At 35.7% G+C, this 13,460-nt stretch overlaps 1 protein-coding gene across 4 annotated transcripts in view; it reads left to right on the forward strand.

Moving 5' to 3' along the window:
* The window catches only part of LOC311210085 (uncharacterized protein), a 45,164-nt gene extending 35,229 nt beyond the window's left edge, over positions 1 to 9,935 (forward strand). For all 4 annotated transcript variants that reach the window (XM_084287851.1, XM_084287852.1, XM_084287853.1 and 1 more), the window contains exons 23-29: positions 1,210 to 1,369; positions 3,571 to 3,723; positions 4,822 to 4,989; positions 7,013 to 7,110; positions 7,455 to 7,589; positions 8,396 to 8,510; positions 9,308 to 9,935. In XM_084287851.1, coding sequence (XP_084143977.1) covers positions 1,210 to 1,369; positions 3,571 to 3,723; positions 4,822 to 4,989; positions 7,013 to 7,110; positions 7,455 to 7,589; positions 8,396 to 8,510; positions 9,308 to 9,466 — 988 coding nt within the window. In that variant the 3' untranslated portion in view covers positions 9,467 to 9,935. The remainder of the gene's footprint in view (positions 1 to 1,209; positions 1,370 to 3,570; positions 3,724 to 4,821; positions 4,990 to 7,012; positions 7,111 to 7,454; positions 7,590 to 8,395; positions 8,511 to 9,307) is intronic.
* The last annotated feature ends 3,525 nt before the right edge of the window (positions 9,936 to 13,460 follow it).

Genomic DNA, 13,460 nt, shown 5'->3' on the forward strand with positions numbered 1-13,460 from the left:
GAATCATATTTCTATGCATGGTATCATATTCTCAGTAAGAGTAACCATTGGGATGGCTGAACGTTTTCTCCATTTTTTTTAATAGACATCTGAAATATTGCGAGTGTGAGCCAACTACATATTGAAAATTAACTTCATTTCACATTTGAGCAATATTTTTGTAGATTGAGGGGTTCACTTCAACATTATTCACATCTTGCACTATCTGTGTGAAATGAATAATGTGACGCCTTTCTGTGAATACCATATGAGGTCTGCGTTCAGAGAAGGTAGTAGGCATTTTTAAGTGGCACTCAGTAGAGACAGATCAATATTTGGTTGTCCTAGACTGTTCAAGTTTTAAACTAGTTGGAGGTGATTCGAAGTGTGAAAACATGTTATCATCAGTTCAGTGAAAATAATTTTGTTTGAATTTCAGGCTAGTAGGCACTATCCCTAGTGCCTTACTGTATTTTACTGTCTGTAGTACAATTTATGCCATTAAAGCCTCTGTCAGATAATACCTGTTTTATACTAGAGAAGGGTGTGTGTGTGGAGGGGGGATGTAGATCAGAAGGCCAGCCCCACATTTTTCTTTGCAAATGTGAGCAAGTTAGCATGAGATAATTCAAACCACATACTAATTAGTAGACTTGACAGGTTGACAGTTTTTTCCAAGTATTTTTCTAAACTTCAAAAGCGTATTTTAAATTGATGTTATGCCCTTTGTAATTTCATTTGTATTATGACAGCACTTTCTGGAGATGTGGTATGTTTGCTTATTTAATAGTATTTTGAGTCTAGGCACTCCTCTTCAAATTTACATTGTTTGAAATGGAATAGACTGTATATCTTGAGCAGCACTCAACACTACTATAACCTAGGGTTGCTCTGCTGCCCAACATTATTCTTTAGATAGCTCAAGTATGTATTGCATTAAGAAATATTATTATCTTTAAAGACAGTAGACTCTTGTCTCCAATCCAATGAAGTAAACATGATGATATCACTTTCAAAGCTTTCTTTTTTTTTTTTTTTTTTTTTAAAGCAGACCTCTTCAAACTGAAATATGCATTGAGAATGTTCATAAAATGGACCATATTTACATATATTTGTTTAAAAACTGCTATTATTTATTTTAGAAATAACAATTAGAACAATTTTATCATTCTCATTGACTTGTATCTAGTATGTTGTTATTTAATGGCTAGTTTGTTATTTTATGTTCAGAACGGAAAAAAGCCTCCTCCTCTCAGAGTCCGAGGCACTGCGAAATCAATGTCAAATGACAGTTGCTGAGAAAGACCGACAGATTGCAGAACTACAGAAGCTGCAAGAAGACTTGATTGTTAAGAAATCAGTCTCCACCAGCGGCAATTACCCAGTCAAGGTAAACAAATAAAACGTGGCAGGTAGCACTAACCTGCTTCAATTGATTTATTGTACAGCACACTTCCTAAATGAAAACTATATTGTATATGATGGTGAAGGGTGGGATGTTAATGGGTGCATTAACTTTATGTCAGTGCTTCTGGGGTCAGTCAAATCAGTGAACTACAACTATCTCACTACAGGAAGGACATTGAGGAGGTGGAACATGTCCAAAGAAGGGCAATGAACCTGGTGAAGAGTCTAGAGAACTAGTCCTGTGAGGAGCAGCTGAGGGAGCTGGGATTGTTTAGCCTAGAGAAAAGGAGGCTCAGAGGAGACCTTATTGCTCTCTACAACTACCTCAAAGAAAATTGTAGCAACGTCGGGGGTTGATCTTTTCTCCCAGTCAACAAGTGATAGGACAAGAGGTTTAGGTTGGATATTCAGAAAAATTTCTTCACTGAAAGGGTTGTGAATGGAACAGGCTGCCCAGGGAAGTAGTTGAGTTAGCATCCCAGGAGGTATTTAAAAGATGTGTAGTAGATGTGGTGCTTAGGGACGTGATTTAGTGGTAGGTTTGGCAGTGCTTGGTTAGTGGTTGGACTTGATGATCTTAGAGGTCTTGATTCCAAGCAAAGGAGTTGCAATAATTTAAAACAGTTTTTAAATGAGTCTGATGTTGATCAACTTCTTTTAAACAATAAAAAAGTTTCTTTTGCAATTATAAAATAAAAAACTTGCTGATGTGATATGTTGCAAGGCCAAAAACATTGAAAGAACTTTCATAACGAAATAATGTAGTTGTAAAGGAAAAGGTGAAGGACTGCTACAAACCAGTAATACTTACTGAGTCTTAGCCAGAAAGGAGTAACAATTTACTATAGTTGAATTGTAATGGTATTTGCACCTGACTGAGTTGCTACTGTTAGTGGATTACTTAAGTTATCTTCCAAGTGACTATTTTAGGTTAGTTAAATCCAGAATACGATATGAAGAAGTTCAAACTAGATGAATGAGGAAGAATTTGGTTCAGCAGTAGACCTGGTATTGATAAATACAGAGATAGATAATGGAAAGAAAAAGAACTAATACAGTTTACAGCTTTCTCGGTTAATTCTGTAAAATCAAAAAGAGAGCATGGAACTTTCAGACAGCTCACAGAAGAATACTTAAGTAGTAGCTGAGATGAAACGTGCTATGCCCACAAGTGAGAATATAACTCTGGAAATTCTGGGTCTATAATTCTGGTTTCTTTTGCCAATTTGGTGTCATTTGCAGTTGCAGTATTGTAAAACCAGTGTCACTAGTTGTTCCTGTGGCACATGTTTGAAAGAGAGTAGGATGTTGTACTATTATTTGTAGGGTGCCAACAATGTATTTATTGGCCACTGAATCTTTGCATGTTATTAGAGTTAATCAGCTGTCTCCTGTCTGTTTTTGCAGATTATCATTAAAGATTTGAGGAAAGTAATATTTTTGTTTGCCTTTTCTGTGCCAAAGGAAGTAGAGATGGGCTATCTTCCTTGTATTTTATTAAAAATAACATTTTAGCCGGTCAAATTATGCCTATCATATGTTGTTCGTTTTTCATGGTTAAAACAATATATCAGAGCTGTTGAACCATAATGTCCGTTGGGTTATGGAATATTTTATGTGGTGCAAGTCTTTATTTCATGATTTTATGAGAAGATAGATTCCAGAAACCATTGGAGGCAGACTGCTTTCCTTCATTATATCAGATCAACATCATAATGTTGGCCTACTAGATACTTACAACTTTGTCCTTTTCAATTAGTGATAGAGTTTAATTATTTTTGAAAAATGGACTTTCAGCTTTAAATTCATATTTAGAAAATAGCTATTTTTTTACCTTGTTATGAATATCCTATATTATTAACTAGAAAATTGATTTTAAAAGGTGTATTTTGTTCATCTGGCTTTACTGTTTTTCCACTTCTGTGCTTCATGCTATTTGCGAATGTACAATTTAGTTGGCATGTTTCTTCATGGTATTTTTTTTTGTATTGAAGTTTTAAGTTGAAAATATTTAGTAGTACATATTTAGTAAAGCCTCTTGCAAATGCAAGATTAACTTGTGAGAATGAAATAATCTTGTGAAAAGGATATCGTTGTGTAGTCCATATGTATTTAGTGTTGAAATTGTATACTATTTATAAAAATTCCCATGTTATTTACCATTGAATATGGTGATACTTTAAGGTTTTAGAAACTGCCTCCCTTGCTGGAAGTGCAGACAACCCTGAGGAAATCAAACATGTCTTGGCTGAGAAGAATCAACTTCAAAATGAGTTACAGCGCTGTCTTCAGGAGATGCACCAGAAAGATCTGCATTTACATCAGATTAATTCAAAGGTAACTTAAAACAACAACCATCGTCCTAAAGAGTTAATTTGAATTTGAGAGTTGTCAACATAGAAGTACTGCTGAACTGGTGGTATCTCACATAATTGAAACTGAGTGCTTTAAAACTTAGGTTCTTCATAACATCCCAGTTGGCTCAGACTACAAATTGCAAACTTAAGCTCAATGTGATGCTGCGGCCTTCCTGGCTACTTATTCGAGTGAGATAAGTTTATTTGAATCTGCATTCTAAAGAGACATTGCTGAACTTGAACTCAAAGTATTTTTCATTAGACAGAAACAGATGTCTGTCTTAGCTGGAACAAGATTTTAGCTATCTCATACCAAATGTTAAAAACCTCAAAAATGTTTCTTAACAGTGTCTTTATGAACCCTTATGTGGCTGTTAAGATGTGGGGGGTGCGTGTGTGTGCATGTGTGTTCAGTTTTGTTAGCAGAAGTTTGTAAACGTTCTTGGAAATTCCCTAAACAGTTATCTTGCTTCATGTAGTTTGGTATGCAGAGAAAATTAGGTTTATGTTACCTTTCATCTGTGATTGTGTCTGTTTTCACTGCTTCACCCAAACGTTTTATGAATCTAAGAACAATTTCAACAAAATTTTAAAACGGGCATAGTAATCTCAAGCTCCCACAAGATGAGTATGTGGGTAAAGGGTGGAGACCCAAATTACTGTTCTGTTTTTGAAAAGATGAAAACTCAACAGCTGTACATTCCTTGATTGTCTGATGAACATGTTTATACTATTCAATTTACTTAGCTATATTCATTGTCCGGAAGTCGGAGCTAGGTATACTGTACTTGGCCACACAGGGATGTCATAGCAAACATGGGGAGGAAAGCATTGGGGAAAAGCTGCAGTTACCCTTTTGTCATATAGATTACATAGAAAACCAATATGCAGGTTTTATTATTTCTGCTGCTCGTAAAATAGATAGTTAAATCTAACCAAAATGACCTTGCCAAAAAATTGATGCAATTTTGAAAACAGTACACAATTATATTCAACAACAGGTCTCAAATCTGTAGTAATTTCCTGGAGGACATAATTCCTTTTTTTCTTTCTTAATTAAAATATTATTTTCTTTCAGGTTGTGCAGTCAGCAGAAGAGAATGCTGTCTTGTCTGCCCAGTTGAAGACTCTGTCTCAGACTCTGAGGGATAATCAGCTTCGTTATACTGATTTGCAGAATCGTTATTTAAGGCTGGAGAGAGAATATCAGACAATGCAAGTGACGTCTTTCCAAGGCATTGTTCAGGTAAATGAACATATGGAAAAGTTTTTAGGGTTCTTTCTTCTGTGCTCATGCTTTTGCTGTTTTTTTGTGCTAAACAAACAAACAAACAAAGTGTTTATTAATAAATAAAAAATTTAATATACAGTAAATGCTTTCTGTTCTACTGATTCAATACTTCTGCTAGTCTATGATGCACTGAAGATAACTGTCTTTATAGCTATAAAGATATTTTTATTTAACTTTTAATTTAAGGAAGATCTGTACTGACACTTTTTTCATTTTGAGGTATTTTTGAAGTAGTCTACAGCTGGTAGATGTAATTGAATGATCACTAATCATTGGATTAGTAAGGTTTGGTGATACTTTCACAGCAGTCATGAATCATTTTGCAAGGTCTTTGGGTAATATTTTGAGAAGTGAGATCTATGTAAACAGTTCAGCATTTCAGTACCATTTGCAACCCATCATATACATATGTAAGCTTATTCCTTTATGATCCCTTCAATTTGAAATGTTTTCCTGTACTGCCTTGCTTGCTCAATAATGAGTGATTAACGAAAGACCTTACAATATTATGATGACCTATATATAAAACAATCCGTATTCTTCCAGAAATGGAAATTATCTAGAGAGAATTGTCAACTGTAAAATAAATGAATCCCCCCTTGTTATCTCCTGGTTGATTGCAAAGCAATAGGCTGTTTCAACACAGTTCTCAGTGCTTCCACACTGCATAAAGCTCACTAGCTCTGAATTTAAACATTACATATAAGGATGCTGTAAGCTTTATGTTAGGCATAGATTATCTGAGAGAGAACAAAAGGGAGACTTACCTTATTCAGACTCATAGTACCACCTGTTCTTCACATAGATATAGCCATCTACTCCCGGGCAGTTAATCAGTGCCACTCCAACTGGTAATCCTAGCTTGCTCATGACTTGTCCTAGTCCTACTGCATGTCCTAGTATTTCTGTTGTGCTGTTTGTTTTATACCATATAGCAGCAAACTGGGCAGGTAGTGCTGCAGTAACTAGTCAGGATAGTCAGAGGATATGATCAGGAGTACTATGTGGAGTTTTGGGTGCTATAATATAAGAAAGATAAAATATTAGAGAGCATCTAAAGGAAGACTGTGAAGATGGTGAAGGGTTTAGAGGGCAAGATGTATGAGGAGCAGGTGAGGTCACTTGGTTTGTTCAGCCCAGAGCAGAGCACACAAAGGGGAGGCCTCATGGCAGCCTGCAGCTCCCTCACGAGGGGAGCGGAGGGGCAGGCGCTGAGCTCTGCTCTCTGGGGACAGCGACAGGACCCAAGGGAACGGCATGGAGCTGGGACAGGGGAGGGTCAGGCTGGGGGTTAGGGAAAGGGTCTGCACCCAGAGGGTGCTCGGGCAGGCTCCCCAGGGATGTGTTCACGGCACTGAGCCTACCAAGTACAAGAAGTGTTTGAACAGTGCTCTCAGACATATGGTCTGATTTTTGTGTGGAGCCAGGATTTGAACTCAGTGATCCTTGTGGGTCCATTCCAACTCAGGGTATTCTATGATTCTGTGACTATATTAATGGGGGATTTCTGTTCCTGGAGTGGAGTTCACAGATGTGAGAAAAAGGATTCAATACTCTGCAGAATATTTCTGCTACTTCAGCATGAACTGGCTTGTCTACATGGCATGATGAGATACCACACATATTTTGTTTCAGATTCTGTTAGTGTAATAGCTGCATTTTTTATGAAACTATGGTCAGTACTATGTTACTATGTGGATTTGGAGATGTATTTATTGCACTGCAGACATAGCTCGAATTGCTGTGTTATGCAGCGTACATGTATCTTCCAAGACTGGCAATACACACAGTCATAGTCTTCAACTTTCTGTTAGAAGACAGGTTTGGAAAATTGCAGCTGCGGAAATTAAATGTTCAAATGACACAACAGTGTTTTGTTCCACTGCTTAGTGGTGGTTATAGCTTCTTTAATTGATATAAAGATTTTTACAAGTAGAAAAATGGTGACTAGCTTTTTTTCCCCTTTAATATTTTCTAGGATGAAACTAGAGCCGAAGTTCCCCCTGGAGCACCACAGGAAAGATCTGCAGTTATTGTTGAAATAGACAATATGGAGCTAAATGAACTCAGAAAAAGGTGAGGACTGAGAGTGTGTATTAGCAATATTGGTTTCCTGAAAGCTACGTTGTAAGTGCAAAAGTAATGCTTTTATCTCTCTGAAGTATTTTTAGGGGAAAGATAAAAGTGTGCATTTACAGTGGATTAGAGGAATCAGTCTCATTCTTGAATTATTATTTGGTAGTATTTGTGGTTTAGTTTTGTAAAGATACGTACTTACTGGTGACTTTATTTAAGTAATTAGAATGAGACACTTCAGATTAGGTAAGTCTTTACCACAAACAGAATATTCATTAATTAAAAAAAAATAAACAAACTCTTTCGGTAGATAAAATATGAGTTCATATTTCATTTTGTTATAGGCTTGCGGAGACTGAGCAACAATATGATTCAGTGCAGCAGGCTCTCTCACAGCTGACAGAAACATTGTCAGAAGAGAAGAGAAGGAGAGAAGCTGCAGAAGAAGCTCTTGGACTCTCTGAAGAGCTAAGTAACAGGTAAATAATCCTGTAAAACATGATTTTTTGATTTTAAGGATATACAACAGATTGCTGTATCACATAAGTGTTTATGCTTACTTGAGTATGAAATAACCTGTGTGTTCAGAAAACTTAAGCCATTTTCCCCCTCTGGTTCCTCTTCTGGTTCCAATTCCCTTTGGATGAATCGATATAGAGGTCTTCATTTACAGTAGGTCTGGAATAAATGCAGAGTGTACTACAGAACTGGAAAACTGTGTCAGATTCCTTAGTTTGCCCTTTATTTTTAGTGAGATTAGTGATAAGTTTACCTGTGCGTGTTAGATTTCTGATAATAGAACAGAATCAGTTTGTAAGTCTACAAGTCTATGATACCTGAAGCAAAGAAAATTCATGTGTGACTGTGTTAAAAAGCTGGTTCTAACTCAATGGATCAAGAAAGTGTTAATGGCCTCTGATTTTTTTTTTCCCTTTTTTTTTTTTTTTTTTGAGTCAGAAGAAATATACTGACAACAGCTTTAGTACGGTCACATTTTAGATTTAAAATATTATCCATCTGCCTGCATAAAATCTCCGTCATTATCATCATATGAAAATCACTAGTCGGCTAGCAATGGTGAGGGTTATTCTGAATAAATGAAACACCTTGAGAGTAGATTGCAAATGGAGACTGAAGATGACTTGGCAACATAAACTGAGTTTTACTGCTTTTTGTGGGGAGCTTCTCCCTGTAATGTAAGTGTATAAAATAATGTTTCTTATGTTAATTTGGAATTAGGAAAGATAATTCAGTATTTCATTGTCTCCCTTTACTTTTCCCCTAGATTTGAAGTAAGTAGTTACAGGTCTGTACCTAGAGAATACACTGTTCAGATGGAAACTGAGGAGGAAAGGGAAGCCTTAATCATCAATCCTAGTGAACATGTTATTGTACGAAAGGTAAGTGAATGAAAAGCTTTTAAAAACCCCAAATTCTAATCTACATATGTAGTGTGCTAATTGTGTACTGCTAATTGCAGATAGGACAGAAGGCAGCACAGTTCATTATTTCCTCCCACAGTACTATTTCCTTTCTCTTGTCTTCCTTCTGCTATGCCTCTGTCTCTTTCAACTTACTCATTTTTGAAGTGCAGATCTCCTTTCTGAGTCACTGGGAATCACTGATTTGGGTTGTCTTCTTTGTATGTAAACACTAGTGTCAAGCAGCTACTTGTCTAATCTGCCTTGACTCTGAAAAGCTCTCTGTGAAGTACTCTTTTTTACATATCTTGGGGATGTGTTGGCTATGGAGAGGTCCATTCAACATAGCAAAGTAGATAATGAAAATACTTCGTTCTGTCAGGGTTGTGGATGATGGGTCAAACATAGGCAGCTGCATAAACTATGCCACATAACCCATTACATATGTTCAAATTAAAATATAAATAGTCTAAGAGTGTAATTTTGTTACACATGTGGCCATTAAATAAAATGTGTATGTGTATAATTATACATCCTCATCTTTAGAATGCATATGTAATTACATAATGCACAAATACCTTATATCCATTTTTCCTCCGTTTATTACTGTTTCAATTTTATCTTTAAATAACCTGTACTTATGGCCTTTGCTGTGGCATCCATTGCTGCATATCAGGGTTTGAGGGCATAGAGTGCCTTGCAAAACTAGGTTACAGTAGAGATTCTTCTCTTCTGTATGCATGAACACTTACTTGAAGTTTTTGTTTCCTAACCAGATGAAAGGAGGAGCCCTTTCCTTTAGAAGATGGCTTCGAGGACGAAGTCTTTACTGTTCTAAGCTGCTGACATCCAGAGCAAAATCCCGCTATTTATTTCTTACATATTTAGTTACACTACATCTTGTTGTTTTACTGTGCCTCACTGGTGTTCTCTGAATGCACTGCATTTTCTGGGTAAATTATTTTCCTATAGGTAATGGTGTGCCAATTGAAGATAATAGACTTTTCACATGCTGCTGTTAAGCTATGCACTGGACACAGTTGTATATATTCTTGTTACACTACATGAATCTTGAGCTTCTTGTAAGAAATTTGTGTATATCACAGTTGCTCCAAAGTTGATTTGAATTGCTCTTTAACAGTGGGATATTATATTTGCTAAGGAGAAAATATTCCCCTCATTTGCCCTATAAAGAAACTGCTGCATACAAGTTATTTAATATTGTTTGTGAGTACATAATGATTGATTACTACTGAATGGGTTGTAAATGATATCTTTTCTAAATAAATTTTATTTTAAGAGTTAAACTATACATTTTAAAGGAATATTCAGCTATTACTGTTTATTGGCTTCTTGATTATAACAAGAAGTTTTATAGAGTGCAATAAAGGAAGAAGAACTGGATTTTCGATGTGTTGTTTTTTTTTTTGACTGAAAATAAAAGGCTTAAGTCAGCTTTCTTTTATATCAAGTCCTTATAGTTTGTATTGGCTGTTGTCAAGGAGCACAGATATGTATGTGGTAATATGATAAGCCAAAGTGTAAGCATCAGTCAGGATTCAGAAGTGGTGTGAAGAAATGTCTTAAACTTCTTATACTCCTTTATTTTTGTTAAAAGGTGCAATTCCTGTAACTTTTTTTTTTTTTTTTTAATTCACTTCTTCTATTCTTTGTGGGTTTAGTTACTGTGTCTTTGAGGCAAAATGTTATTCAGCTGCTCAACACATTAACTTCAGGTTTATAAATCTACAACCTGATGTATTTTATATATTCTATAATACAAGTGAAGAGAGGTTACATTTTCAACTTAGAGGCTATAAAGCAGAGGATTTGCATTCGGTTTCTGTAGATGCCTAATGGAGCAATATGGCTGGTATATTTATACATCTGTATTTTGTTATAATCTCTGCACAACTATCTCTCCTATTCCCAGGACAGTTTATTATGAAGACTGTGGTCACTTGAAGCTAGAAAGTTGTTTTTTCTCCTGGTATTGTTTGCTGTTTGTTCTGTGTTTTGTTCGTGTCTGTATAAAATGGAGATGCATTCAAAACAAGCCAAAGCTAAAGAAGCAGACATTAAGTCATAAAAAGATTTCCTATTTGCTAGACTGAAGTCTTGTGGGAAAAGAAAAATTTAGTGAGTATGAAAATGGAAGGATTGCATCAGTTTTACTGATGGGCTGATACAAGATTGACATAGATGTTAATGAGGTGAAATATCTTCTTATGGTGCAAAGATTCTTGTATATGAGGTCTCCTGTGCAGTCACATTACAAGTGAGAAAGGATTGGTTGGCACTAGATGATTGCAGAGTTAACATTTGCCATATTGTGTCTAATATTCTGCATCATTTGTTTTCGTCACATGGAATGGGAAATATTGCTGGCCATAATTACCATTCTAGTTAACGCCTGGAAACTTCTCTTGATGATCTTTTAATATTTCTTAGCCTGTTAGTGGTCTGTATTCCTATATATGTCAAATATATTCCTATGTAATAGATATATATATATATTTTGTGGAATAGTTACTGGTCATCTCTTTTGAATGACTTATTGCTGATTCAGTCCCTGTTTTCAGCCATAGTGTCACCCAAGTACTGAGATAAGTCAGCTATTTTCAGGCTTTGCACCACACAAACAAACAGCAAGTACAGTTGAAATATGAGTATTGTACGTGGTAAGACTTTTCCTTTTCCAGCTTGAAGATGGCTGCTAACAGGATGATAATGAACTATTCTTAGCTATTTGTGTTAATAGTGAAGTAGAATCCTTTCCAGCGACAACAGTGGACCACAAATCTTTCCAGTCTTGCTCATCTTATTTTTGTCTTCAAGGGAGATAGAAATAAATAAATAAATAAATAAACAAACAAACAATGACAAAAAACCCCTATGTCATGAGGCACTGCAAGTTAACATGTGGGAAAGGATCCAGAGATAGTGGAAATTCTGCCCTAATTTATCCAGACCTTTATGCTGTTCCTGTGATAAGCACAAACTGAAAAAAAAAGTTTCCAAAAATGGCTTGACACATGTAGATATTCTGTGAACACCATTCCTGAAGCTGATATAAATGTAATGGAAGGTGAGATCACTTCATTTACAAAGACGGTTTTACAAATCATCACCATTTCCTGGGTAAGTACTGCCCTGAGAGTTTTTGGTATTACAGTTCATGATTTTAATGCTTCTCTTTACTTGTCTGACATCTTTTGGGGATATGTACACTTTCATCTTTCCAAACTGTGGACTTGGATACAGCTTGCTTCAGCCATTGAAGGAATTCCAGAGGGTCTCCTAGTGTAAGGTAATTCAGATTTTACTGTATGTTTGCAGGGAAATGTAGATGTCTCTCATCACTGGAAAGATTAGTGGTGTACAGTAGAACCTTCTTAGTCTATCTGAAGGCTAGAAAAAACACTTAAGTGCAAACAGAACAACTAACTATGAGCAGCAACGATAGAAACCGTGTTGAAGCACAAGGTGAATGTGTTCTGTCACATTTAGTTTTCTCGGAGTATTTTGTACTGGAAGACTACATACATAAAATGTGTGCTGTCTTGAGAATTAATTAATTCTGTATTAATTTCAGTTCTACCTACACTTGTCCGAACTTGTTGGGGAGCAAGGAGGGATGGGCAAGTGTTGTGGGGCAGGCTTATGTGAGGCACGGAGGCTTGAGGTTTTGATTGAATAGATAATTAAGGTATCTGTCTTCAGCATAGACAATAAGGAGTTTTATTTAGTGAGCACTAAATATGCATACAAAATGCAGAATGAGCTAAGCAATTTAAAAGTTTTAATAGTTCTCTCTGGATATTACGCAGAAACCAGTAGAAACCAAGGGGAAGCTTTCTGTTAATTTTATTCAATTTTGGACTCGGAATTAGAAGAAATTGAAATTAAAAATCAAGGAAATTTAGGAAAGTCTTTGTGTTTTGGAACTTCATCTAGTGAAAAGATTTCCAAATGACTGCTTTGTGGAAGTGATTATTAAACCTATAAATTGAGCAGCTGCAAAGCAATAATGACAATGAAAGGTTTTATATTTCAGTAGTGCTCTTTATCATTTACCTTATGACCAAGTAATAATAAGCAAAGCAATGTTGTTGCTATTTTTTTAAGCAAGAAATGAACAGATTCAGCTGTTGATTTTCTTAATAAGTTTCAGTGACTTCTCTGGAATTGAATCAATACTGAATAAAGGATGTAAAGTGCATTACTGTTAGCACCCCAAAGTGTAGCTTGTAAGGATGAACTGGGGTTTACCCCTGAATTTTGTTTCCTTGAGTATGGCTGTACTGACATTAGTTCTATATGCATGGTTACATATAAAATGCTGTTTTCATGAATGAAAGTGATTATTATTTCTCACCATGGAGGACTAAATATCTTTTGTCATATCCAGTCTTTAAAACCATGGAACAATGCTGAACTCTCAGAGCCATGGAGAATTTCTCTACTTCCAGTATCTCTACTTTGAAATTGTAGTGTCTCATCTGATGCAATTCCTGCATTTAAGAACCAAATTTCCTTCACTTCAGGCTCACACCAATGGAATCAGAGTCTGGATACAGTTCTGTAAAGCTGTATAAAGCTGGTAAATGGTTAGTTTATTGCATTCTAAAAGCCTTCTCCTTAGGGTTTTGGAAGAAAGTAGGTTCATGGCAACAGGAATGAATGGTCAGAAATACCAACTACTGGAACTGATGTTCCTAAATCAAATCTGTTAGCAAATTTATGTGATAAAAATACCTTTTTTTTTTTTTTTTTTTTTTTAAGAGAAGGAATCTTCTACTCATAGGCAGATCAACAACAGTTAAAGCAATTACTGCTATTTTAAAATAATGTCATCTTTTTTTAATTATGCTTCTATTTCATCTAACGATGTTTTGATCAATTATATGTCATAACCTTACTCCATGA

The sequence above is a fragment of the Netta rufina genome (assembly GCF_964035555.1).
Source record: "Netta rufina genome assembly, chromosome: 5".
In the NCBI taxonomy this organism is placed as follows: Eukaryota; Metazoa; Chordata; class Aves; order Anseriformes; family Anatidae; genus Netta; species Netta rufina.